We start from the raw sequence: 26,484 nt of genomic DNA on the forward strand, positions 1-26,484 counted from the left end.
ATGACAAACCAGTAAAGATGGTTTTATGTGTGGGGAATTAATTTTGTAACATTTTAAAGAAATTTATCATATATTAAATCAATACATATTGAATCATTTATGTGGATATTACTTTAGGAACCATGATGCCAGAGGAACAGAAAATACTTGTACAGTCAGTGGAGCAACAACAAAACTATAGGAAAAGTTGGCTGTGAGGGAGGGCATAGACATAACTTCATCTGTCCTTGCAGTACATCCTGGCTTGTGATCTTAAGCAAATTAATCCACTGCCAGTTCCATTCCTAACCCAGGGAGTAGTAGCCAAATCTGTGGATTTTAAAATGAAATTCTGTGTAAAGGACCTGGAGCAGAGTGTGGTTTACTATTGGTGATTTTTCCTGACTAGTCCATCTGGTTCCTGGGGTGAATTTTGCCCTTACCATTTTAAACCACCAGAGCTCCTCAGTGTTTAGATCATTTTCTGATACGTTTCTGCCAACTTCCTATTCACCCAAGTCTACGTGTCCTATTTGCAGTTTTAATACATTTGCTTATAAGTACATCAAGAACAACTTATATAGTTACCCTAGTTTCTTGAGAAACCTTTCTCACCTTGATCCTTAAGTCAGAATCTATTACACATTGGTGTCAGAATTCAATGCTGAGAATTTTCTAGCCTCCTTGGAGAGTCATCATGTGTAACTTTGGACAAGCTGCGCAGCCTCTCTGAGACTGTTTCTTTATCTGGAAGATGGAGTTAATCATACCTGTCACAGAGAGTTATGACAATCAAATGAAATGATATATACAGTTGGCTCCCACATCTATGGGTTCCACATCTGTGTTTCCAGCCAAACTCAAATTGAAAATATTTGGAAAAAAAAATTGCATCTGTACTGAACGTGTATAGATTTTTATTTTCTTTTCATGATTCCCTATGGTGTACACACACACACACACACACACACACACACACAATGGAATATTACTCAGCTTTAAAGAAGAATGAAATTATGACATTTGCTGGTAAATGGATGGAGTTGGAGAATATCATGCTAAGTGAAATAAACCAAACCCAAAAAACCAAAGGCCAAATGTTTTCTCTGATATGCAGAAGCTAATTCAGAATGGGAGAGGCACTAGGGAAGAATAGAGTTACTTTATATTAGGTAGAGGGGAGTGAAGGGAGGGGAAGGGGTATGGGGGAAGGAATGATACTAGAGTGAAACAGACATTATTACCTCATGTACATGTATGACTACATGACAGGTGTGATCCTACAATATGTATAATCATAAAAATGAGAGATTACACTCTATTTGTGTATGATCTATCAAACTGTATAAATCCATTCTACTGTCATATATAACTAATTAGAACAAATAAAATTATAAATTAAAAAATATATAGTATAATAACTGTTTAAGATAGCATTTATAAGTAATCTAGAGATGACTTAAAATATATAAGAAGATGTGCATAGGCTATATGGAAATACTACACCCTTTAAACAAGAGACTTGGGCATCCAAGGATTTTGGTGTCTACCAGGGATCCTGGAAGCAATCCCCCTCAGATAACAAGGGATGACAGTATGAGGCACCAAGAATGGAAACTGAAATGTAGGTATTTTTTATAAAATGTGACTTTCCCCTAAAAACATCTTCCTTAACAGAATTAGGAACTATAGTTAACTTAACTAGTTAGGAACTATAGCAAAAAATTAAAATTTAAAAACTTCACCTGCCTTAGACTCTAGAGCATCTTGCCTAGACTCTTCCAGTTTTGTTTTCTTTCTTATTTTCTTAAAACTATTGAAAGATCTATTATTTTAGGGTTTTCGGTTCACAGCAAAATTGAGAGGAGAGTTCTTTCCCTCCCCTTCCCCATTGTCAGCATTCCCCATCAAAGTGGCATGTTTGTTACAATCCATGAGCCTATACTGCCACATCATTGTCACTTACATAGTTTACATTAGGGTTCTCTCTTAGTGTTGTGCATTCCTTGTGTTTGGAAAAATATAGAGTAACATGCGTCCCTCACTGCAGTATCATACAGGCTAGTTCCCCTGCCCTATTCATCCCTTCCTCCCCTAACTTTTCAGTCACTGATCTTTTTACTGTCTCTATAGTTTTGCCTTTTCCATAATGTCATTTAATTGAAATCATATGGCATATACCCTTTTTATGAAGATTGGGTTCTTTCACTTAGTAATATGGATTTAGTATTGTTCCATATCTTCACATGGCTTAATTCATTTTTCATGGCTGAATAATATTCCATTGTCTGGATGTGCTACAGTTTATTCATTCACCTACTGAAGGACATTTTGGATGCTTCCAAGTTTTGGCAACTCTGAATAAAGCTGCTCTGAACATCTTTGAAGCTTTGCTTTCTTAGGATGACATTTTTTTCTTCCAAAACTATCATCATTTGCACTTTATCAAGCAATTGCTTTTTGGTCAAAATTAAACTTTTCCCTTTTTTTTGTAAGAAGTAAAATTAGGGGGGCTGGTGTTGTGGCTCAGTGGTGGAGCACTTGTCTAGCATCTGTGAGGCACTGAGTTTAATTCTCAGTACCACATATAAATAAATGAATAAAATAAAGGTCCATCAAAGACTAAAAAATATATATATATATATATATATATATATATATATATATATATAAATAATTTTTTAAAAATTAGGACCAGGTTTTGACCTAATATCTGGAATAATATTCTAGTAGCTGTGGAATTTCAGAGATAAGCATGCTGGAAATGAAGAATTCCACATTATTGATAAACAAGTCTTCATTCTACACTGAACAAGTCCTTCATGGAGATAGTATATGGTGATGATTAGAAGACCTTCATTAGAGTCCTTTCCAAACCCAAAAGTGTTGCCTTTAAGGTTGAAGACCTTTTATTAGGTATTTTGTCTATGTCCTCCCAAGTAGGAATTACTAGTCCAGGCCCTGGGGTTACAAGATGGACAAGGTCCCAAACCTGCATCTTGAAAATATGTCAAGGATGTTCAGCATATGCATTCATTCAACAAATATTTAGTATTTGTTATGTTCTAGGCATTTTTCTGGGTGGAAGGAATGTGGCAATTAAAACAATGGAAGTCCTTGTTCTCGTGGATTTTACATGGGAATCTCAACATATCTAAGTTCAGTTTAGTATCTTCATTGCAGTCACTTAACTGCTTCCTCTGGCATCTGAATTTACCCTAGCTGATGTGACATTTCTGTCACTCAGACAGAAATTCTGATATTAGCTTTACTAACTTCATTTTCCTCAATATGTAACTGTCTTCAGCAATCATCTCTCTCTTCCTTCTTCTTCTCCTCCTTTTCCTTCTTCTCTTCCTCCTCTTTCATTTCCTCTTCTTTTTTCTCCTCTTACTTCTTTTTTTTTTTTTTTTTTTTTTTTGGTACTGGGAATTGAACACCTAAAGGTACTTTACCACTGAGCTACACTCCCAGTCCTTTGTAAAATTTTTTCAAAAGGATCTTGCTAAGTTTTTGAGGCTTGTCTCAGTGTCCACTTCTTTTCATTTCTTTTGGGATATTTCCTCTAACCCTACCCAATGCATCATCTCTTATCTAATGTAAGGTAACGCCCCATTTGAGTCACTGCTGGTTGGTTAAAGCCTTTCATCCTGTGTCATTGGGGCCATTCTTTGCCAATGAATTGAAAAAGTTGGTTAAATTAGGGAATTCTAAAGAAAAAATAAACATATAAACTTCATTTTATTTTCACCTAAAACATTCAACTTGTGCATTCATTCACTAATCTCTAGTTATAGTCTAAAGCTTTTTCTTAGATTGGGTCTATTGATTGGAGTTCCTTAACATCTTCCCACACTGGTAATACATCTTCTGTAACTTCCAGTTAGGGGTTTTGTTGTTGTTGCTGCTGTTTGTTTGTTTGGTACCAGGAATTGAACCCAGGGGTGCTTAACCACTAAGCCACATCCCCAGCCCATTTTTAAATTTTTTTTATTTTGAGACAGGTTCTTACTAGGTTGCTTAACAGTTGCTAAATTGCTGAGGCTTGCTTCAAACCTGTGATCCTCCTGCCTCAGCCTCCCAAGCTGCTGGGATTATAGTGTGTGCCACCAATTCTAGCTTTAGTTTTTTTTTTTTTTTTTTTTAACATGAGCAAGGATAAAGATACTCAAGAAGATTGTATGCAGAATCTTTTCATATGTTTGTACATATTCCCTTGGTCTTTTGCAGTTGCTGTACCCACTCTTAGGGACTCACCTTCATCGAGGCTTTTCAAAGCATTCAGTGTGGTTTTTGAAGAAACAATCTCCCTCTCACCCCCAGCCCACCATTCCTATTTCATTGGTTTTGTAATAATTAAGTTAGGTAAATACAATACAAATAGCATAAACAGGTTTGGGGACGTATACACCTGACTCAGTACACAGACAACCCCGTGCCGGGAGCAGAAGTACACAGTTGTCTTGGAGAGGAACCACTGACGAAAAATATTCATCTTGCCATGAATATCAGACAGTATGCCTTACAACATGGGCTGCATGGGCTATTTTGGTGAATTGGTTATCTGTAAAATGTTAAGTAGATGGTACATAAGAGAGAGCTCCTGTATTATCAGAGCATCTTCCTGCCATGACTCTCATCAGACTATTTCTCCACTCCACGACCTTCAGGCATTCCTTACTAGGTAAGGCAACCTCTTGCCTTGATTCATGTGACCCCTTTGCAGCCTTATCTCCTTTCCCTGTTGGTGCCTTGATCGTGACATTTTCACAATCAAGCCTTTGTTCAACCTGGTGAACAAAGACATGACCCCGTGGCCCCAACCTTACTTGTGCAGAATGTGCACATCTGTGCCAAGTGCCTCCCTCCCTGCTGCCCCTACCCCCTCCTGCCACTGCAGACATTGACAGAAATGCTGTGCAGGGACCAGCTTCTAAGTAGCATGTCCTTCAAAAGACCTTTCTGGAACAATTCACAACAGGGTATGCTTTTTTGCTTTTCAAATCTTCTGTAGCATCTCGTGTGTATTTCTGTTATGATGTTTTACCATATGCCAACTTGTCCTGCTTCTCCTTCTTGCCTAATAATCCTTGGTGGCTTTGAATTGAGCCCAGTTCAGTAAGCAAGAAACTCCAGGGTGAGCATGAAACTTTTCTCCCTTATCTTTTCCCAAAGTCTGTGTTATTCTGGCCTTTATTCCCAGCAGGCAAGACCACCCTTAACTTCAGTCATGCTAATTGATTCCAAGTGAGGAGAGGGCTCATTTTAGTTCAGAAATAATACAGAGTCTTGAAAATTCTTGCACTTACCTCCCTTGACTTTCTTTTTTTAAATCAGCTTTATTGAAGAATAATTTATATACCATAAAATTCACCCATTTAAAATGTGCAGTCCAATGATTTTTAATAAATTGGCAGAGTTAGAACCATCCTTATAAATGAGTTTTAAAATGTTTGTTACCTGAACAATCTCTCTCCTTCCTTTCTAGTCACATACTGTTTCTACCACCAGCTCCAGACAACCACTAATCTGCTCTTTATCCTTCTACAGCTTCCCTGGACTTCTCCTGCCACGTTTTCATAATTGGAGTGTTTTCTAGACCAATGTGCATGCTATTTACCTAAGGAACTTTTGTGTCTGATTCAATTACTTGGCTTTGTTACCTTCTCTTTTACTCTTTCTCCTCATGTTCAAGTTTCTCTTGATTTTCTTTGTTGTGTGAACCAAGTCCTTGTTCAGCAAGTTGGCCTTTGGCTTATTGAGAAATTTGAGCTTTTTTTCCTCCCTTTAGAATATGGAAAACTTGAATAGTATCATGTACAAAACAGATACTGAATATTATTTATTGTATAAAGGAATCTAATTCCCTCTAAGGCATGGAAAATCTTTTCTGTTATATTCAGCAGAATGAACATAAAGCTGCTTAATTATTATTTTTGGTAATTAGTAATTTTCAATTTTGGGTAAGGAAAATGCCATTTTTATTAAAATGATTTATGCTTGATAGCTTAAAGAGTACAGAACAAAGTGATGTCTTAAAAAGAAAAGTATAATACAATTCAGTATTTCCATGTCTCAGTGCATATCCAAAATAGTTGAATGCAGGGACTGTAAAAGATATGTGCGCACTCATGTTTATAAGAGTATAGTTTGCAATAATCAAAAGGTGGAAGCAATCGGAGTGTCCATTCACAGATGGACAGATGCTATGCAGGCTTAAAAATAAGGAAAGTGTGTCACATGCTACAACATTGATAACCTTGAAGGCAATATGCTGAGTATAATAAGCCAGTCACAAAAGAACAAGCACTGTATGATCTCACTCTTATGAGATACCTAAAGTTGTAAAATCCTTAGACATAGAAAGTAGAACAGTGAGGAGCTTGTGAGGAGCTAGGGGAAGAGGGAATAGGGAGTTATCGTTTAATGGGTACAGAGTTTTCTCTTTGCAAGATGAAAATTCTGGAAATGAATACATAACAGTGTGAATGTACTTCATGCCACTGAACAAAACACTTAAAAATGATTAAGATGATAAAACTTATGTGTGTTTTACCATGATTTAAAAAAAATTAAAGGGAATAATAGGGGGAAAAATAAAGTACAAAGAAGAAAGTTAAGTAAAACTTATCCCCTCTTAGAAGGTATGGTAATTATCTTTCCAAACATCTCTCTCAGGAGTGGTATCACTATTACAACCAATATTGGTTCTGGGTCAGGGGAGGCAGCCTTGGGTCTAGTGGGAATCCAGGCCAGACATGGGTGTCCTCTAGAGGAGGTCGGTAGCAGGGGCAAGATGTAACCACAGAGGAGCAGAAACTGTTTGCACCAGGAACACTGTGTAGATGGCAGGCTTGGGCCTGTGGAGAGGCCCCAGGGCCTACTATGGGGTAATCAGGATCAGAGGCAATGGGGGACCTCCTTGTGCAGCAGAGCAGAGGGCGGATGACTGGGCTGCTGCCACTGAGCTTCTCAAGGGATTTTGGAAGCAGAGAGAATGTGAAGAACATATGTTCTAGGTCCACTGAGAACAGACAACATACTCCTGGGACTTGCAGAAATAGTTGGGGGAACTTTGCAGTGAGGATGAAGGTCAAGTTATAATAGTAAATGATTAGAGCCAGAAAAATACACTGTATATTGTTAACCCCATCTATAACTGCAGACTTATATCGTCTAGGGAAATATGGGAGGCACAAAATACTTTTGTAGGAATTCAGCCTCTGCTTTTTCTTCACATATAGTGTGTACTTCAAAATATCAAAGGCTAGTAATAATATTTTTTTTATTATTTGTACCAGGTTTTGAGACAAGGCAGTGGGTTGATGATAATCTTCTCAAGAAGTGGCCTGAACAGTTCAGGGTCACTTAATGAGTCTGTGACTGAGATAAGTGTGGGGTATTTTCTGGGTTTGTTTTTTGTTTTTTTAATTAAACTTTTGGTGCTCTTGTACATGGTTTTAGAGTGGTGATTTATAGTTGGGAAGAGTGGTGCACTCTTGTAATCCCATCGACTTGAGAGGCTGAGGCAAGAGGATTGCAAGTTTGAGGCCAGCCTGGGCACCATGGAGAGACCCTGTTTCAAAATAAAAAAGTGAAAAGGACTGGGGATGTAGCTCAGTGGTGAAGTACCCCTGGGTTTAATCCCCAGTACTGCCAAAAACAAATGAACAAAAAACACGTTATCTTTATAGTGCTGATTATATCAATCTTCTTTCCTTTAGACTGTAGTGCTGTCATTCATATTCAAGTTGAGAATAAAAACTGAGAAAAAAAACATGTTCTTTCTAATTTAAGAAGAATTTTAAGAGTTTTCTCCTTAAGGATATTCCACAGTTTATAGTTACTTGTTGCAAGTTACTGTTTGTTTTCTCTGACTCCTGAAATATTGGCTTCTCTTTGAAGATTCTGTGCCCAGCTTCTACTGGAGACAAAATGGTATAGTGTAGAAAGAACAAGTGCTTTGGAGGCAACCAATCTGAATTAAATTTCAGTTCCCTACTTTTAATCTGCATGACCTTGGGCAAGATAGCTTAATCTCTCTGGACCTCAGTTCTTTACTTGTAAGAAGAGAAAAAGAATAGCTACTAGGTCAGATCATTCCTGATTCAGTTGGACTTCAACACTGGACAAGTGTATTACTGTTGTAAAACCAAACAAGAGGTGGTAGAGTGCTTGCTTAGCATGCACAAGGCCCTGGTTCCATTTACAGCAGTGCAATAAAGTAAAAGTAGGTGATCATAAGGTTGTTTAATTTGGGGATTTGGTAGTGCCATTGGGGATCCAGTTTCTTTTCATATTTCTGGTCTGTCATCCTGAGTATGTTGCTTGGCATTCTGGCTAGTTCTCTGTTGTAGTTTTGGCCATATTGAGCAGAAAAGACAAAGTACAATGCAAGAACACATCTCTTCTAGTGTCTCCTTAAGAACAAGAGACCTTTTCACAACCCATCCACCAACAAACCTCCCCTCATGTGTTCTTAGCCAGAAGTGGATCACACAGCATGCCAGTCTAGTCACTAGCAAGGAAAATGGAATAGCTATGATTGGCTCAGACTGTGTATTAAGAATCACTCCTGGACTAAAAAGAGTATAGCCTTCTGTCAGGGTCAGATCCCTGGAATTCTTTGATAAGGAAGAAGTAGGGATGTCTCATAGATAGGTCATCCACAGAGACTGCTAAACCTGTTTTGTAGTGTTACTTAAAGCTCCAGGTTATTCTTTTATTATGATATGTTTAAATTAATGAACTTTTATATTTATAGAAAAATGAGTTGAAAGTATAAAGTTCCCATATACCCCCTCACCATTACCCTCAGTTTCCCCCAATTATTGGGAGGTGGAAATAAAAAGCAAATATGGTAAAATGTTTACAATTAAATGTAGGTGACAGTCATATAACAGTGATCTTTGTATTATTATTGTGACACTTTTGTATTAATTTGAAAATGTTCAAAATGGAAAAACTGAACAATAAAGAACTTTTTCCTTTGTACATTTTACATGAAATTTTATAGTTTTTATAAAATATTCTTCTAGGACTTTTATATTTTCATATTTTCCCATGAAAATAGTATTGAACTGGAATTTATTTTGTCATAAGAAGTGAGATAGGAGTGTTGCCTAATTTTAGCTTTAAGTGCCACTTTACCTTAAATTCTTTTAAATCTATTTTTTGGAATTTCCATTTTATCATAATTACATACTAATGTAATTTTATGGCATTTTGAAACCCTAATAAGGTAGATTTCATCTTTATTCTTTCCTTTCCAAATTTTCCAATGCCAGGTGAACCTAGTAATAAACACATCAATTTCATGATTGATTTCAATTATGTTAAAATTATAGATTAAATTTGAGTAGATTTAATGTCTTTGTGTTTTCTCATTGTGATAATAGAATGTCTCCAGGTATCAAAGGTTCCTTTAGAAATTCAAATATTTGTGTCAGTTTTTTATTTGAGAAATTAATGTTCTGTCATACTGTAAAGCAAATAAATATTAACTGAATTACTTTATGTTAGGTATTTGGGAGTCAAAGAGGAATAAGACAGCATTACTGCCACTCAGAGAGTTCACAGTCTCTTAAGGAAGAATGGTTAAAATAGTGTAGTTACATGGGAAATGCAAGCATTTACAAGGTGGAGAAGTATGGGGAAAGAGAAAGTACTTAATTCTGCCTGGGATGGGCAGGCTGACCAGAGGAGATGATGCCACAGTTTTGTTTGGGCAGCCATAACCAAATACCAGAGTCTGGGTGGCTTAACAAAAACTTATTTCTCACAGTTCTGGAGGCTGAAGTTTGAAATCACAGTGCAGACAGGATGGTTGGGTTCTGGTGAGGGCTCTCTCCTTGACTTTTACAAGGTTATCTTCTCACTGTAGTTTAACAGAGGGAGGGAGGGAGGGAGAGAGAGGGATACAAACATACATCATCACACACTATACAGGGGACAGAACCCAGAGTGCTTTACCACTGAGCTACATCCCATAGCCCTTCTTATTTTGAGACAGGGTCTTGCTAAGCCTCTGAGGCTAACTGTAAACTTGTAATCCTCCTGCCTCAGTTTCCCTAGTAGCTGGGATTATAGGCCTGTGACACTATGCCTGAGGCTAGAGAGATCTTCTTTTAAAGCCACCAATCCTATCAGATTGCCTCACTCTTGTCTCATTTAAATTTAATTATCTCCTAAAGACCCTATACTCCATCACATTGGAGGTTAGGGCTTCAGTAGATGAATTTGGGGATGAGGGGGCGCAATCCAATTCATAGAAGGTGATTAGGCATTTGCCAGGCAGCCAAGTTATGGGATGGTAATCAAACAGATATAGCAGATATAAATGCACAAAGGCCTAAGATAGTAGGGTATACTATGGGAACTACAACTGGCTTAATGTTGCTGGAATATAAAGTAGAAGGGCATATAGCACTTTTTTTTTTTTTTTTTTGGGGGGGTGCTGGGGATCGAACCCTGGGCCTTGTGCTTGCAAGGCAAGCACTCTACCAACTGAGCTATTTCCCCAGCCCCCATACAGCACTTTTGAAAGGTGAGGTGTGAAGATGGGGCCCAAGATTATGAAGGACCTTGTTTCTGATGCTTAAGAACCAGGGACATTGTCCTAAAGGTAGAGGGGAGCCACAGGGAGCTTTTAAACAGAGGCTTTGTATGGTCAGACTTACATTTTTAAAAAGTTGGGGAGGAGAAACAATTTGAGCATAAGTAAAACTGGAAGCAGCAAGTAAGCTTGGAAGCTAATGCAGTCACCCTTGTTAAGAGATGAAGGCCCACATTAAAGAGAATGCAGCAAGAGATGAGACAGGCAACATCTGAACCATGTTAATGACATAAAATACACGGGATTATCCACATTTTAGATGTGAGAGTTGAAAGAGCCATAGGAGTACAGGTTGGGCTGATGTCTTACTTGTCCAGTTTTTATAAAGAGACATGTTAATGACTCAACATGTTATAAATTAATAAAATGACTCATCAGTTTCCAAACTCTGTGGTAAGTATGTGACTATTCTATAAACTGAAGTTATATTGCTATTAACAATGTTCACAAACTCAGGTTTTACCTATCATTCTGGAAACATTGGGGAAGTCAATTATCTTTTCTGTGCTGATTCTTCACATTTTTAAAAGGAAGGGAGAGGGTTGACATGATCTCATACACATTTCTGCTTTACTGTTGTCCTGTGTCATTTATTTTCCTTAGTCCATTTGCTTCTCTGAGCTTAGAACTGTGCTAGGTTTGGTAGATTACAGAAAGAAAACTATGACACCTGTCTTCAGTTAATTTTATTTGAGAAATCAACTTATGGTACTGCCACTAAAAAGAAATAATGTCTAAGGACTAATTTATATATGGTGTATTCTGTACATTTATCCATTTGTTCATTTATTCAGGGTTCCTGCTTTCATGAAGCTTATATTCAAGTGAAGGGTAAATAATTAGTATATACATAGTATATAGCAGCCCCCATCCTCAATCTTACTTTTTCAATTTCAGTTACTTATGATCAACTACAGTCTGAAAATATAGAATATTCCAGAAATAGACAATTTATAAGTTTTAAATTGCATGATATTATAAGTACATGATGAAATCTCAGGCTGTCCCACTCTGAGGTGTGAATCATCTCTTTGTCCAGTATATCTGCACTGTATACATTACCCCTTCTCATTATTCATTTAGTAGCTATCTTGGTTATCAGATCTACTGTCACCATATCACAGTGTCTCTATTTAAAGTAATCCTTAATTTACTTATTAATTATCCCAAAGCACAAGACTAGTGACATAAGTTATTGTTGTTAATATCTTACACTGCCTGAATTTGTAAGTTAAACTTTGTCATAGGCATGTACACATAGGAAAACATACAGTATATGTACAGTTCAGTACTATCTGTAGTTTCAGGCATCCACTGGGAGACCTGGAACATAACCCCCATTGATAAGCGGAACCTACTGTACAAAATGGTGATAAGGATCATAGAGTTCAGAAAAGAAGGAGAGAGGGGTATCGAGGGTCTGTTTTACTATTAAATGTGGTATGATAAGAGAAGCTCGTAATGATAGGATGGCCTAGGAAGTGAGAGTGAACCATGTGGTCTATTTAACATAGGTATCTAGATGAGTGTTCCAGGGAGAGGCAATAGCAAGTGTAAAGACCCTTAGGTGAGAGCATGTTCAGCTAATTTGAGGAATAGGAAGGAGGCTGGTGTGGCAAAAGCAGTGTGAGATGGGAAGGTGAATTCACTGAGGGGGAGAGGGGAAAATTATTCTGGAACTTGGAGGCCATTGATTTTTACTTTTCCTTCACATGAGATAGAAGAACATCAGAACATTGTAAATGGAGGCATGATATGATTTGAGCTAGGTTTTAGAAGCATCACTCTCTGTTCTAGTATGTGGAGAAAAGAATAAAGAGAAGTTGGGGAAGAAGGAAGGCTGGTTAGAAGGCAGTAGCAGTAATCCTGGCAGAAGAAGATGGTGACTTGGACAGTAAGTGACTTGACAGTAAGTGGAAGAGGTGAGAAGTACTGAGACACTGTGGCATTTATGTTATACACAGTCTATACTAACAGGATTTGCTGATGAACTGGATGTGGCATGTGAGAGGCAATGAGGACTGCAGCCTGAGTTACCGGAAGAATGGAATATTCTTTTATGGAAATGGAAAAGATAAGAGAGGCAAACTTATGGGAGAAAGGCAAATATATAGGAGAAAACCAAGAGTTCAGTTTTGTTCTGGTTAAATTGGAGATGCTTATTTAGGTCTAAGGGAATCATCAAGAACAGTTATTGAGAAAGCAGTTGAATAAATAAGTCTGAACTTCAGAAGAGGGGACCAGCCTGGAGATACTGAGATGGTATTTAAAAGTCACAAGTTGGGCCAGGCATGGTGGCATGTGCCTGTAATCCCAGCAACTTGGGAGGCTGAGGCAGGAAGATCATACGTTCAAGTCCAATGTCAGCAATTTAGTGAGGCCCTCAGCAATTTAGCAAGGCCCTATCTCAAAATTTAAAAGGTCGGGATGGGGGCTGAGTGATTAAGCACCCCTGGATTCAATCCCCAGTACCAACAAACAAACAAACAAAAACCCCACACAAATTTGGAAAATAAAAGACCAAAAAAGTAGAGAAGTCAGGTGGTTGAGCTGTAAGGCACTCCAGAGTCTAAAGGTCAATTCCAACAAAGGGGATTGAGAAGAGGCCACCAGGGAGGTAGATCAAAAACTAGGAGAGTGTAACATCCTGAAAATCAAGTGAATAGTTTTGAGATGCTGGGAGTGATCAGCAATGTCCTAAATGTCTATTAAGTTAGGAAAAATGACTGAAAATGGACTGTAACGTTCAGTGATGCAGAAGACAGGACTAGCATTCCACTATTGATTTTATTCTAAATTCTGTCACTGCTGATTTAGTTAGTTTTAAGTGTTTTCACTGTAAAAAGAAAGCTGCTCAGGGTAATTCGCATAAATTAATCATTCCCAGTAGTGGCAGTATAGTTTCTATGTATGATCCACATGCATTTTTCTTACTAGTGATAGTATTTATCCTGGCTAGTGGGCATGTCTTTGTGAGCATTATTTTTCTACATCTCCTCAAGAGTCGTTTATCCATCGATTCATTCATTCACCCATCCAAAAAATACTTATTAAGCGTCTTCACTGTGCCAACTCTAGGTTTTTCTGGTTCTGATACATCTAATTTCACACGTGCAGTACCTTGGCCTTTTCAGTGGCTCCTGGCTTTAGCCTCTCCGCAGTGGGGTTTTTCCAGCCTACCTTGTCCAACTGCAGTTCTCAGTGTGGGCGGATGGAGGCCAGAAGTCGGTCAACCGGTGCGTCAGTCCCACAACCGGGAGGGACCCTTTGGACACTCGGAGCGATATGCAGATGAGTGGGCGGGTGATATGCAGATGCCATGGGCGGGCCGCGCCAGGCGAGCAGCGAAGAGTTGAGGAGCGCGAGCTCTTTCTGTCCAGCGGGATGCAGATGAGGGGGGCGGGCCGCGTGGAATCAAGGAGGGCGGACGGTATGCAGATGAGGGGGCGGGCCCGCCCGCGGGCGCGAGGAGCGGCTCTGCCGGCGGCCGCCGGGAACTGGAAGGCGCCCGGCCCTTTCTTTGACTGGAGCGGACCAGCGGACGCAGCTGCCTCTGCGGCACGGTGGACACCCTGTCCGAGGCCGACCAGCCGGCAGCTACCCGCGTCGACCGAGCATGGGCAACCACTCTGGGAGGCCAGAGGATCCCGAACCAGGTCTGTGCGGTTGGCGGGGGTCGTGCCGCGCCCCCTCCCCTTCCAAGCGCCCTTCCCCCACCCGCTTCCCGGGCGGGCGGCCGTCGTGCTACCCGCTGCGCGGAGTGGGGCGAGTGGAAAGGTGAAGTTCCCGCGGTGTGATTCTTGCCTTTGGAATGCGCTGATGGGGTTGTGAAATTACCTGTGCTTGTTCCGCGACCAGGAAATGCCACTCGTTATAAACACGTACCTGAAAGCCCCGGGTCCGCCCGGACTCAGAGTGGAGCGGGAAGGAGCTCTCAGGCCGGGCCCGTGAAGGGGTCGAGGAAGGGTCTTCGTGCAGTCTTCACGGTGTAACCCCTTTGACCCTTCTTGTCACCTATGCGGTGTAGGCAGTTCTCGCAGACTTTCTGGGCATTTGCGACGAAAAGTGTGACTTGGCAGTGGTTTTCTGGCTTATTGTCCGTTTTGCAGTGCATCATTTGCATATCACACACTTTCTGAAGTCCCGCGGAAGGTGGCGACCCCGTCAGCTGATTTGTTACTCATACTCAGACCAAGGGCTTGATTGTGACTGTTTCTTACCCAACGTGATCTGTCCTTATTTTGGGATGCAGAACTTCTCCAGCTTATCAAATTTTTATTTCCTCAGAAATGAAGTGAGCTTGTTGTAGAGGCAGCTGGGCTCTAGATTTCATCTTCTGGTCCATCATCCTGGACTCCCGCACAGAGTTAGATGCTGATAACCACGGATTGCGTTTGAAAACTAAACAGAACGTTTCTGTATGTCACGGGAAGTCAATGGATTTAAATGGCATCCTAGGTCATTGGAAAGAGGTAATTGACCTAATGCTGGAGTCCTTTGGTGGCAGGTGACCAGTCAAAACTATTAAATTTTTTTCAGAGGAGTAATTTTTAATTTTTAATTTGAACGAGGAAATTGAGGCTCTGAGGTGAAGTGATTTGTCCAAATGATTTATCCCTTGATTTGGGAGCAGTGTTATGATTAAAACCTTGGTTGTCTCAGCCTCAGTCTATTGCTCTTCATTTACTTCTCAGTCCTTGAACTGCTTATTTTGACCATATTCCTGGGACTGGGCAAAGGTGGGTGCCTCCCTGGTACTTGTGGCATGTTGGACTTGTACAGTAGCCAGGACTGAAAACTTTAATAACTACACAGAAACACTGTCAAGAAAAATGTTAGGGGTGGGTTTACTGCATAGATTACATAGAAGTCTTTAGTTACACAATATTTGTCCAAGCTTCTCTGTTCAGAATAACCAATATACATAAAATAAGAACAATATATTGGTTTTTCTGTGCAAAGAAGCTTGGGTAAGCCCTGTTGGTAAATTATTAGGTAAAGGATATGTAACATTTTCAAAACACCTCTAATTAGTGCCCGAGAATTGTGAAAAACCCTGTTTATTATTTCCTGTGAGTTAAAATTGTAAAAAGACTGTCATTCTTGTCAATGCTTTTGAGTTTTTTGGATCTTTGTGTTCAATTTCTAAGTGACCTTACATTTTAAAGCACTCTGAATAGGAAATCCAAGGTATTTTTATGTTAATGACTTTTTTTGTGTTTGTAGTTTTCAGAGTATATAATTTCAGAATAGGAACTCAGTCTGATTTGTTGCAAGTTAAAGATACTTGATTAGGAAATCTTGGTAAAGACTTTCAATGATGGGCATTTGACTGAAAGGATGAGCATAATTTTAACTAGTCTCTTTTTGCTATGGTGAAATGTATCAGTGAGATTCTGGAAAGTAGAGTTTGTTAAAGATGAATGTATTTTCACTCTGCTTTACCATGGGGACTGGGACAGGATGGGGTACCTCAACTGGCAGTTGGTACATTGGATTAGAATCTGTACTTTGTGAGCGGTCAGTCAGAATTTTAGGATTACAGGTATCTGTAGGACCTCAGATGTTTGGATAGAGAAGGTCTTTTTAAAGGGTAAATGAAGGTGGCCCTGATGGCACACACCTCTAGTCCTAGTTACTTGGGAGACCGAGTCAAGGAGTTGGACTATAGCCTGGGTGACATAGTGAGACCCCCATCTCAAAATAAATAAATAAAAAATAAATGAGGTAAAATTCTCCTCTCAGGCTCCTTCTGCAGGCTTCAGAGTGCTGGAGTGTACTGTCTCTTCCTGGTCTTCTCTTCCTTGCCCACTTTGGGGTGTGTCCAGGCTGGAGGCATGTTTTTAACAGTTACTTCTTTTCCAGCCTGTGGATTTGCTGTGGTGGCAAACAGAGTTCATCTTTGGTGGTATCTGCAATCTTCTGAGTTGGGTTGTTATGATGTATCGTGATATTGCAGGATGGGTAAGAAAAATGGATCAAGTAAAAGACTTGAGAGAATTCATGTGTAAGGGCAGCTAGAAACAGAACTGCATGCTGAAGATCATATCTCTTACTTCCCAGAAGTTCCCAGTTAACAACCTTGTTTCCAACCAGATTTTCAGTTCTTGCATTGTCAGGGCTGCTGAACATGGTTGTGTAGTCTGTACACTACTCAAAGGCATCTGGATAGGGCTGGGGTTTAGTTCAGAGGTAGAGTGCTTGCCTCGCACATGTAAGGCCCTGGGTTTGATCCTTAGCACCACGTAAAGATAAATAAATAAAATAAAGGTATTGTGTCCATCTACAACTAAAAAATATATATTAAAAGAAAAGACATCTGGGTAAAGGGATGAGTGGGCCTGATTGGGGGTATAAACTCAGAGGAAGGGGTCTGTTTTGCAGTTTTTCCTGTTTGTATTCAAGCAAAGGTGCCCAGTAGGCTGAAGGATCCCTTAGAAACTGAACTTAGAAGCCTTTCCCTAGTCCCAGTACTGGTTGACAGTCTTCAGACTACTTGTTTTAAATTTGTATGTATGCATTTAAAAGATAAATACAAATGATACTTTTAAGTAATAATTTCTATCTATACTACCTCCTCAAATTGCACTCTGTATTATAGGTAGTAATAGCTGTGGTTACAGATGAATTCCCTAAATAGCCAGTTTAGACAGAAAAGTTTATTTATCCCTCCTTTCGCAGTCTGCTGTAAGTTGGGTGCCTTTAGGAGAATTATTGATGGTTGTTAAAAACTCAGGCTGGTGGATGTTCATCTTTGTATTCATCATATGGCTCCTGGATTGCCATTTATCTGCCTGCAGTCAGGAGAGCAGAGAGTGCTTGGATGATCCTGCAGGAGGCTTTAGGGGTCAGGCCTGGATTTGGTACATGCCAGTTCTACCCACATTCCACAGTCCAAACTCAGTCACACAGCCCTACCAGGACGCCAAGTGACTGGAAGGTGTCTGCAATGTGTCAAGCAGAAGATAGCATGGATGGTGGTGAACACTGACTGTCTCTTTGATGATCATTCTCTACCACATTTGTGTCAATATTTCATTTTAAAAATTTTAATCTGAAAATACTAAACACTTGGATTCTATGAATAATGATAAATAATGTTTTGCTGTATTCATTCATTTTTTTAATCCCTCTGTTCATCCATAATTCATCTTATTTGTGCATTTCAAAGCTGTGGTGGTTATCTCTATAATTCTACATAATATGCTATGTTTTTATGGATTCTTGATTTATTAGCTTCCAAGGCTCTCTACTGACCCTCACTATAAAAGTTGAGGAGTAAGTGCATTTTGCTGCTATCTATTCCTCTCATGCCCCATTTCTGCAAGTCATATGTAAATTTTCTAAATATATTGTTAGTGTGACAAGGCTAGTGGTGGAATTCAGGTGGTGGAGGGTTGGTCAGATGGCAGAGGAATTACTGTCTTCTGTTGTCATTAGTTTTCAATTTCATGGATTTGTCAGAGTGTTTTTAATATCCACTAAGAGGAGAGTATAGTATGCATTTTTCTCAAGTATATTTTATTCCATAAAAGAATTTCACAGTGTTCTTAGAGACATACTTTGGAAAATGCACCTTTTTTTATTAAAAATGAAAGTGTCTACATTAAAAAAATCAGTGATAACACATATTTTAAAAAGATGAGTAAGATCAAGTGTATCTGTTGCTGTAATAAATATGAATGGGTTAAACTGTTCATTAATATGCTTTTTCAGGTACTACTTGATTTAAAAACTTAAGTCAGTTAAAGTGAATAATAAAAAACCAATTTAAGCTTTTGAGTTCATCATTGTGATATTCTATTTATAAATTCAATAAAATTTAATAATCAGTTTTAAGGGGATCTTTGATTAATCCTCAGTTCAACATGTAAACTTCACTAACATTTTAAGCATTTTAAATTATGTGTATTAATATGGCTAGGTTCCTGTTAAAATCTAACAATTTCAGTTTTTTAAGTTTTATAAATTTAATAATTTTTCTAATCCGCATAGTGATTCTTGGGTCCTCATACGTATTCCAAAACACTTATGCATTCTCTTTTTACATATGTAATCTGTAAATGCACACTTCCAGATTAAAATCACTAATTACTTAATTACACATTAGAGTGGAATCATAAGGTTGACCTGTAACTCTTTAATAGATCCAATTCTCTTAAACATTAAAAATACAATTCTAAAATGCAGCTTAGTGTTAACTATTTGTTTGATTCTTCTAAACTATTTCTCTGCTTGTTCTAAATCCTTCCATGATTAAAAGATGTTTATATGACTTTTATTTACTTATTTAATTATTTGTGGCAGTGGGGATTGAACTGGGTGCTTTATCACTGAGCTGTATCCCCAGTCCTTTATTTTTTACTGTGAGACAGGGTCTTGATGAGTTGCAAAGGCTGACCTTGAACTTGGAATCCTCCTGCCTCAGTCTCCCAAGTTGCTGGGATTACCTGTTAGCACCACTATGCCTGACTGCATGAACATTTTATTCCAAATAATATTGGGATTTCTTTTCATATAATTTTTAGGATTGCCATCACAGTTGGCTGAGATTTTTAAACAGACATCTCAGGCAGGGCCAAGGATTGATTCCTTAGGCATCAGATGATATCAACTTGAGCCCCTTTTGTTTTGGTCGAACATATTCTTAAACATATTTGGTTTGAGCATATTCAAGGACAGTCTGTGAATGACAAATTTCCTCAACCTTGTCCTGATCTGTATTGCCCTCACCCTTTATTGATAGTTTGACTAGGTATAGATTCCTAAGTTCAAAATCTTTGTAGTCTTTCTATAGCATGGATTTCAAAACTTAAACAAGGAGGTGGCTATAATGCCAGTGTACTTTGGAATCAAGTTATATTTTACTTAATTCTTATCACTCCTGATAGGAACCTGAAAAACTCCCCCCCCACACCCCACACTCATATGGGCATACTACTTGATTAGAGTTTGCACTTCTTTTGCATTTAAAATATGTAAATATTTTTCTACCTAACTACAAAGATCTTTGACTTGATAGAACACTGGCTGTTTTTCTTATACTTTCTGTATCTTAATGCCCCATTTCTGCAAGTCATAGGTAAAAGATACTATCTAAAGTATCTTTTTTGATAATAAAACAAACATGATCTAACTGTGGATGTCTATCTAGGCTTTGTTTAATTTACAAGGTCACTTCACTGAAACAATAGAAACGATCAGTTGAAGACACACACAACCTGAGTACCTCAAATGAGACAGGACATTTTATGTTAGTAAAATTATAATCCAAGAAGAAAAAGTAGCAGTTACAAAATCTGGTACACGAAATAGCAAAACACTGGCAGTAATGAAAGCAAAATCTATTAGAAATACATGGGAACACTCACAAGTAGAATGGGAGAATTTAACCATGTGTTGTACACAAACCATTTTTTCAGAATGTTCATGGAATGGTTAAAACATTTATCTACTCATTAAGGCCAAAAAGAAAACCTCACTATAGTCTCATATATAGACTCATTGTAGTCTTCTAAGGGAAATTTTACTGGTTACTCTGTGATCATAATCAATAAACTGTAAATAATAAAAACTGAAATTTTAAAAACTTAACTATTTTAATATTTTGACTCAGTAGGAACTGAATCCTGTATTTATAAATCATTTAGAAAAATAATATGAAATACTAATAAGACCACAAATAATAAAAAATTTCATTCTTCTGAAAGCTTATATTATTAAGAGAGAATGTAAATAAATGAAGTATACAAAAAGCATTAGAAAATAAAAAATAGGCCAGGCATGGTAGTACCATGTCCGAGTTGTCCGAGTTCTACTTCTTTGGGAGAGGCTAAGGCAGGATGGAGGCCAACTTGGGCCATATGACAAGACCCTATCTCAAAAAAAAAAAAAAGGCAAGAAAGTTTTTAAGAAGGGAAGAAATTAATGCAGTAAGTTATAACTTTGTCTATTTCACTTTTTCTCTTTCCCTAGCCCATGGATGGCACTTAGTAAATATTTGTTGAATAAATGTTAAAGAACATTAAAATAAGCACTAGAATTAAAAAATATAGAAGTAGATGGTTAAAGAATGAAGTAGATAAAACTACAATAGTCTATAGTAGCACATTCTTACTAATGTGGAAGTATGAGCTCTAACTAGAATATAAGCCAAATTTATACCTTAGATTTAATAAAATATTACACCGTCAGTTAAAAACTGGCTTATTGCAAGAGTGCAATAATATTATCATATAAGTAGGATTTGCAAAATAAGTAAATTTAATGAGATATTTTACTATGTATGTCAATAATTTAATAAAATTTAACATCTACCTCATAAACATTTAATTCCTATTGGAATGGCATGAATCATTTCTTAAGATAATAACTAAAATGGTCTTAAAGCAGCTTAACAAGAAACTAAAAACATACCCATAAAAGTCTGAAACAAAACAGTGGTACCCTGGTAGGACTGTGCAGTGTTGTTTTCAGATATACTATCTAAAGTAGTTAAGATCTTTTGAGTGGGGCTGAGTGACACATGCCTGTAATCCCAACTGCTCGGGAGGCTGAGACAGGAGGATCACAAGTTCAAAGCTAGCCTCAGCAAAAGCGAAGCACTAAGCAACTTGGTCAGACCCTGTCTCTAAATAAAATCCAAAGTAGGACTGGGGATGTGGCTCAGTGGTTGAGTTCCCCTGAGTTCAACCTCTGTACCCCCCCCACCCCCAAAAAAAGATGTTTTAAAAAACATAGAACTAAGGAGAATTCCGTAAGATAACCATCTTGGAAATGAATATACATATTCAAATATGAAGCAGTATGCATATATATGTATTTACATATGTGAATGTATATATAACAGTGGTTTTCTTTTATGTTAGTAGTAATCAGGAATAAACAATGAATGATTTATTAATAATGATTGCCTTATTTAAAGGTTACATTTGGGGACTGGGGATATAGGTCCTAGTAGAGTACATGCTTAGCGTTCGTGAGGCCCTGGGTTCAATACCCCATGTGGGGATGGGGGTGTGGGGGTGGGGATAGAACGGTCATAGTCACAGAATAAACAAAATGTATAAAACCTGGGGGATAAATAAGAAAGGTGCAAGCCCTCTATGATAAACCATAAATTCTCAGAAGCATATAAACTAGAGAGATGAGATAGATATCATCTGTTATATGAAGGAGTTATCCTTCATTATTCTGGTTTTTAAAAATCAGAAATAGAGTCTGAAAGTATAGATCAGTGGTTGAGTACATATTTACCATGCACAAGGTCCTGGGTTCCTCCCCAGCACCGGGAAAAAAAAAAATCATAAATATTTGCTGAATTTTGTAAAATGCTTTTTAGACATCCATCCCAATCTCAGGATTTTTCTTTTTGGATATAATGGTTTGATTGATTTGAAAAATATTTTTACCTTATAACGAATTTTAAATCAGATTTTTCTAAATCCTCTCTTTGGAATTTTTTTTTAACATGAAAAGTTAATTAACAACATGTTTTTGTTGGTACCTTGTTGCCTTATGTAAAAAATATGAGTGTGTGTGTGTGTGTGTGTGCGCGCGCGCGCATGTGCAAGGTTAGCTCTAAGTTTCCTGCTAACTTTAACATTCTATGATTTTATGTTTTTAGACATTTAAACATCCTAACTCAGAAAAGTATTTGGGTATATTGCCTGACTAGATCTAGTCTGTTGAATTGTTTCACTTAAAAAAAAAAAATTATATGGTTCCAGTCAGATCACATCAACCCATGTAATACCATAGAAGCAGCATGAAAATTTTGAGAATTTTGAAAGACTCAGTGTGTCCTTATGAAGATTTTGCTATCACATGACAAAACACTTCTTCCAGAACAGTCCTCCAACCAACCCCCAGCCTCTCTTTCCCTCTTCTTCATCCTGTTTGTCCACCAACTTCCAAAGGTCCTCTCTGGCATCTGCCTTCCCTTGGATGTTGAAATTTTTTTTTCTTTTCTTTTTTTTTTTTTTTTTGCAGTGCTGGGGATTGAACCCAGGGCCTTATGCTTATGAGGCAAGCACTCTACCAACTGAGCTACACCCCCAGCCCTTGGATGTTGAATTCTTGTCTTTTTTTTTTTTTTTTTTTTTTTGCGGTACTGGGGATCGAACTCAGGGCCTTGTGCTTGCAAGGCAAGCACTCTACCAGCTGAGCTATCTCCCCAGCCCCGAATTCTTGTCTTTGTCATCTTTGTAGCCCCTGACTCTGAAGAGTTCTTAGCATGAAGTAGGTTTCTGATGAACTGAAGGCAGCTAATCTTCATGTTCCCAGGAAAAATTTGAATTCTCAGGGGAGAGTAGGTTTATTATTTTTAAATTAATGTATATGGTCAAGTATTTAAAACTGGGATTAAACAAATATTTTAATTTTATGAACTTCAGACGAGCTTGTGCATAGAAGAGTTTTTCTTCCACAGCACTACAAAGATAACTCATGGTCCTGGGCCAAGAGGACTCTCTGGGAGGAGGTCAGCACAGGGAACTTGCCTACCTTGTCTCCTTTCATCCCTGTCAGAGGATCCCTATTTCCCTGGTCTTTCAAAACTCATATCTATTCATAGATATTCTTTTACCACAATCCTTTCTCAGCTCATTTTCTTTTTTAATCCTTGCTCTGTTCAGAAAAATTAGTCTTTTCTCCTTGATCTTTCTCTTATTTCCAACTATTTGTCCCAAATTAAACTTTGTTGTGGACAAGTGTTACAGTTAGGGCTTCTGATAAACCTAGAAATGTAAAGTCATAAATTTTGACCTGAAACTATACCCAGTAAAAACTCATGCCAACAATCTCCAAAGCTCTTGAAAATCCCCATTGTGTAATCTGCCAAATAATTTATCTCCTTTATCTAATGGGTCCTGCTTTTCTAACACCAGCAACCAAATTAAGGGGGGAAGTAAAAACATCTCTTGGAAGGTCAGATTATCAGCAGTCTAACCTCCTGATCTGTAAACAGATAAACAAAGAGCCTATTCATAGTGGTCATAAAACTATTATGAAAATTATCTGTTTATAGTTATATTCTTTTCTCTCCCTTCAATCTGAAAACATTACAGTGTGCCAGTTACATGGAATTATATGCTTACTCAGCTGGACCCAAACTGTGGTAAAATGGTCTCTTTTGCAAGCAGTCAAAGTTTTGTGAGAAGGTGTGTGTCTGTGTGTGTGTGTGTTTACTTTTGTGTTTCTGTGTGTGTGTGTGTGTGTGTGTGTGTGTCCCTCATCACTTCCCTGATACCCTAAGTTTCTCTGGCATTCTACTCTTGTGTTTTATGTTTTGGTTGGGATTTTCAATCAGTAATCGTAGGAGAATAAGAAAGAGCAGTAACTGTAATTGAAGCAATGATTAAATTTTAGATATAAACTATACATTAAAATGACCTTTTTTGTATAATAAATTTGGTATCCAGAACCTTATGCCAACCATTTCAGGTACAAACTAAAGTATATTAGGCATCCCTTTTCCATTTACTATTTTCTCATCATCTCATCACTTGGATCACCACCATTAATGTTAATTCGTTACCAGCCTGATTCTGGGTGTGCTCTGGGGACGTCTTGTTGCTGGGGTCAGTCCACACACTGTGGTCATATGCTCGTCAGCATTTTTAACCTCCTCCTCCTCTGCTGCCTCTGATCTGTTCCTGCATGCCTCGAAACCAGAACAAACCTGCCAGAACTGTGGACAGACTAGTTACTGCTTCTCCTATTAATAAAAAGATGCAAAGGTTAAGGTACAGACATTTTTAGCTTTGCTAGAGATCTCTTTCTGTACCTGGGTTGGCATAATCTCAGGTAGCTGAATTGTTTTTCTAATTGCAGTTTGGGGTGCTGTTCCCCTGCCATAGACCTCCCCCTCTGTTCCTAGAAGCATGCCCTGCTCTTCACCCTGGAGCTCTTGCACCTTTCCTCATGTTGCTTTACAGCTATATCTGTGAACCCCTCCATAGGTTGACCATAAGCCCCAATTTACTCAGGAGAGTCCCACTGAACTTTTACTAGTTTTATTCTCAAAAGTGTTCCAATTTGGAAGATAATTTGGAAGAAAAATTACACCATCCTACTTCTCTTCCTTTCAGTCTCAACTCTCAGGTTATCTCCCAAGTAAATCTTTCCTCTTCTTTCTCAGGAGAGAGTTTCTTTGCTTGCTGTGGCTGCTGAGTAGCCCCTGGAGCTTGGTGGGACCTACCCAGAAATTGTGAGGAGGGAAATTCAGACTTCTTTCCACATGAGAACTCATGCCTAAAAAGTGAGAAGGAATAGGGAACTAGCTGCTGGGAGGCTGAGAAGGGATGTGAGAAAGATATGAGGAGAACGGTGAGCTGAAGTGAGGAGAAAAGGAGGAAGAACGATGGAAGAGTTCTGTTCTGTAGTCTTGGATTTACAGGAAGCTTACCAGTGTTATTGTGGATATCATCCCTGGAAGAATTTTTGTCTGCTTACCTCTCAAGACTGTAGACTTAAAGTTTAGTGTTTGAAAAATGAGATGGAGTATGGATTAGCTTGAAGAGGGCCAATACAGGGAGAGACTTCTGGTGAGGCTTGATTATAAATGAATTACATTGAATAAACAAACTGTTTTCCCTAGGTGATAGGTTGGGCTATTAAAACCCTGGATCCAGAGAGACACTTTGGGCTCATTTCTCCTCCTTTCTTAACATTTTTTTTTTTTTTTTTTTTTTTTTTTTTTTTTTTGTGGTGCTGGGGATCAAACTCACGGCCTTGCGCTTGCAAGGCAAGCACTCTACCACTGAGCTGTCTCCCTAGCCCTCTCCTCCTTTCTTGACATTGATGGTTTTGCAAATTGGTAAAGTGAGAACCTAAACTATATCTGCATCCATGAAGACCCTCCCAACTTTTTAAGTATGAATTATATTGTATGCTCTGGAGAGTTCACACTATAAAGCATTTTGAATTTCTACAGAGTAGATTTTTTCCCCAATTGCTGACCAAAAAGGGAAACTTCCAAATAAGGCTGCATAAGTCTGGGAAACAAAGGGAAACAATAACTAAAATACAAGTGTAACCTTTGCCCTGGCATGAAAAGAATGCAGACTATTAACTGACCTAAAGGTTTCTGTTTTATTTCATATTTAGGTAAAATGGTCAGCTTTGACCATTATTCCAAAGAAGGTTCTTTCCAGATTTCAAAATATTTGTGCAATATTATGATGGTTGTATTATCTTTGAGAAAGTCCTGGTCACTTTTATTTACAAAACTGTCAAGCTTATTGTGTATGTATGAGGAACAGTGCTTTAAAACTAAATTTAGAGAAATTAATCTAGGCTCACAAGTGATTATGGGAGACATTCAATAAACACCCTTATCTAATGCTATCACAAACATGACTGGGTGACCTCCCAGCATTTTAGCCCTCTTACCATAAGGGGAATGATGAAGTAATTATGGTGGTTGGGTTCATTAGATAATAGGCACACTGCTATTTTAAACTATAATTGTCAGAATTATATCCAAACATCATAAGATGCTTGCTATAAAGGTGAATGAACAATACTGAATGCAAATTGTTTGTACGCTGATTGTTTATTTGTAAAAGAATAGCCTAGATGACACAAATTGGCAAAGCTCATTTGTCTTATAGAAAGCTTTAGAGTTTTTTGAATAAGAATATTTTATTGGGCCTGAAAATATTTTATTCGCTACATGTCACAGTTCCTGCTATTCCCTTTGTTTTTATTTTGCCCTTCACAGATATTTATTGCTTATCTGGTTCTTTAGGCAATTGAATTTTTGGCCCCTGATTTTAAAAAATAAAACAAGAACTGGAGGTATAGTTCAGTGGTAGAGAATGTGCCTGGCAAGTAGGAGGCAATGCCAAATAAATAAATAAATGAAAGACTAACCCAGGAATTTAATT

At 38.1% G+C, this 26,484-nt stretch overlaps 1 protein-coding gene and 1 non-coding gene across 10 annotated transcripts in view; one reads left to right on the top strand and one right to left on the bottom strand.

The window, feature by feature from the left end:
* Specc1 (sperm antigen with calponin homology and coiled-coil domains 1) overlaps positions 1 to 26,484 on the top strand; it is a 265,322-nt gene that overhangs the window by 92,181 nt on the left and 146,657 nt on the right. The window contains exon 1 of one of the 9 annotated variants that reach the window (XM_047545178.1): positions 14,049 to 14,250. The exons of the other annotated variants lie outside the window; for them this stretch is intronic. Coding sequence (XP_047401134.1) covers positions 14,211 to 14,250 — 40 coding nt within the window. The 5' untranslated portion in view covers positions 14,049 to 14,210. Of the gene's footprint in view, positions 1 to 14,048; positions 14,251 to 26,484 lie in introns of those variants that run through there. 9 annotated transcript variants of the gene reach the window in all.
* Positions 22,580 to 22,653, bottom strand: Trnam-cau (transfer RNA methionine (anticodon CAU)). The gene has a single exon. It is a non-coding gene; the product is annotated as a tRNA-Met (tRNA).

This window comes from Sciurus carolinensis, chromosome 3 (assembly GCF_902686445.1).
Source record: "Sciurus carolinensis chromosome 3, mSciCar1.2, whole genome shotgun sequence".
Taxonomy (NCBI): domain Eukaryota; kingdom Metazoa; phylum Chordata; class Mammalia; order Rodentia; family Sciuridae; genus Sciurus; species Sciurus carolinensis.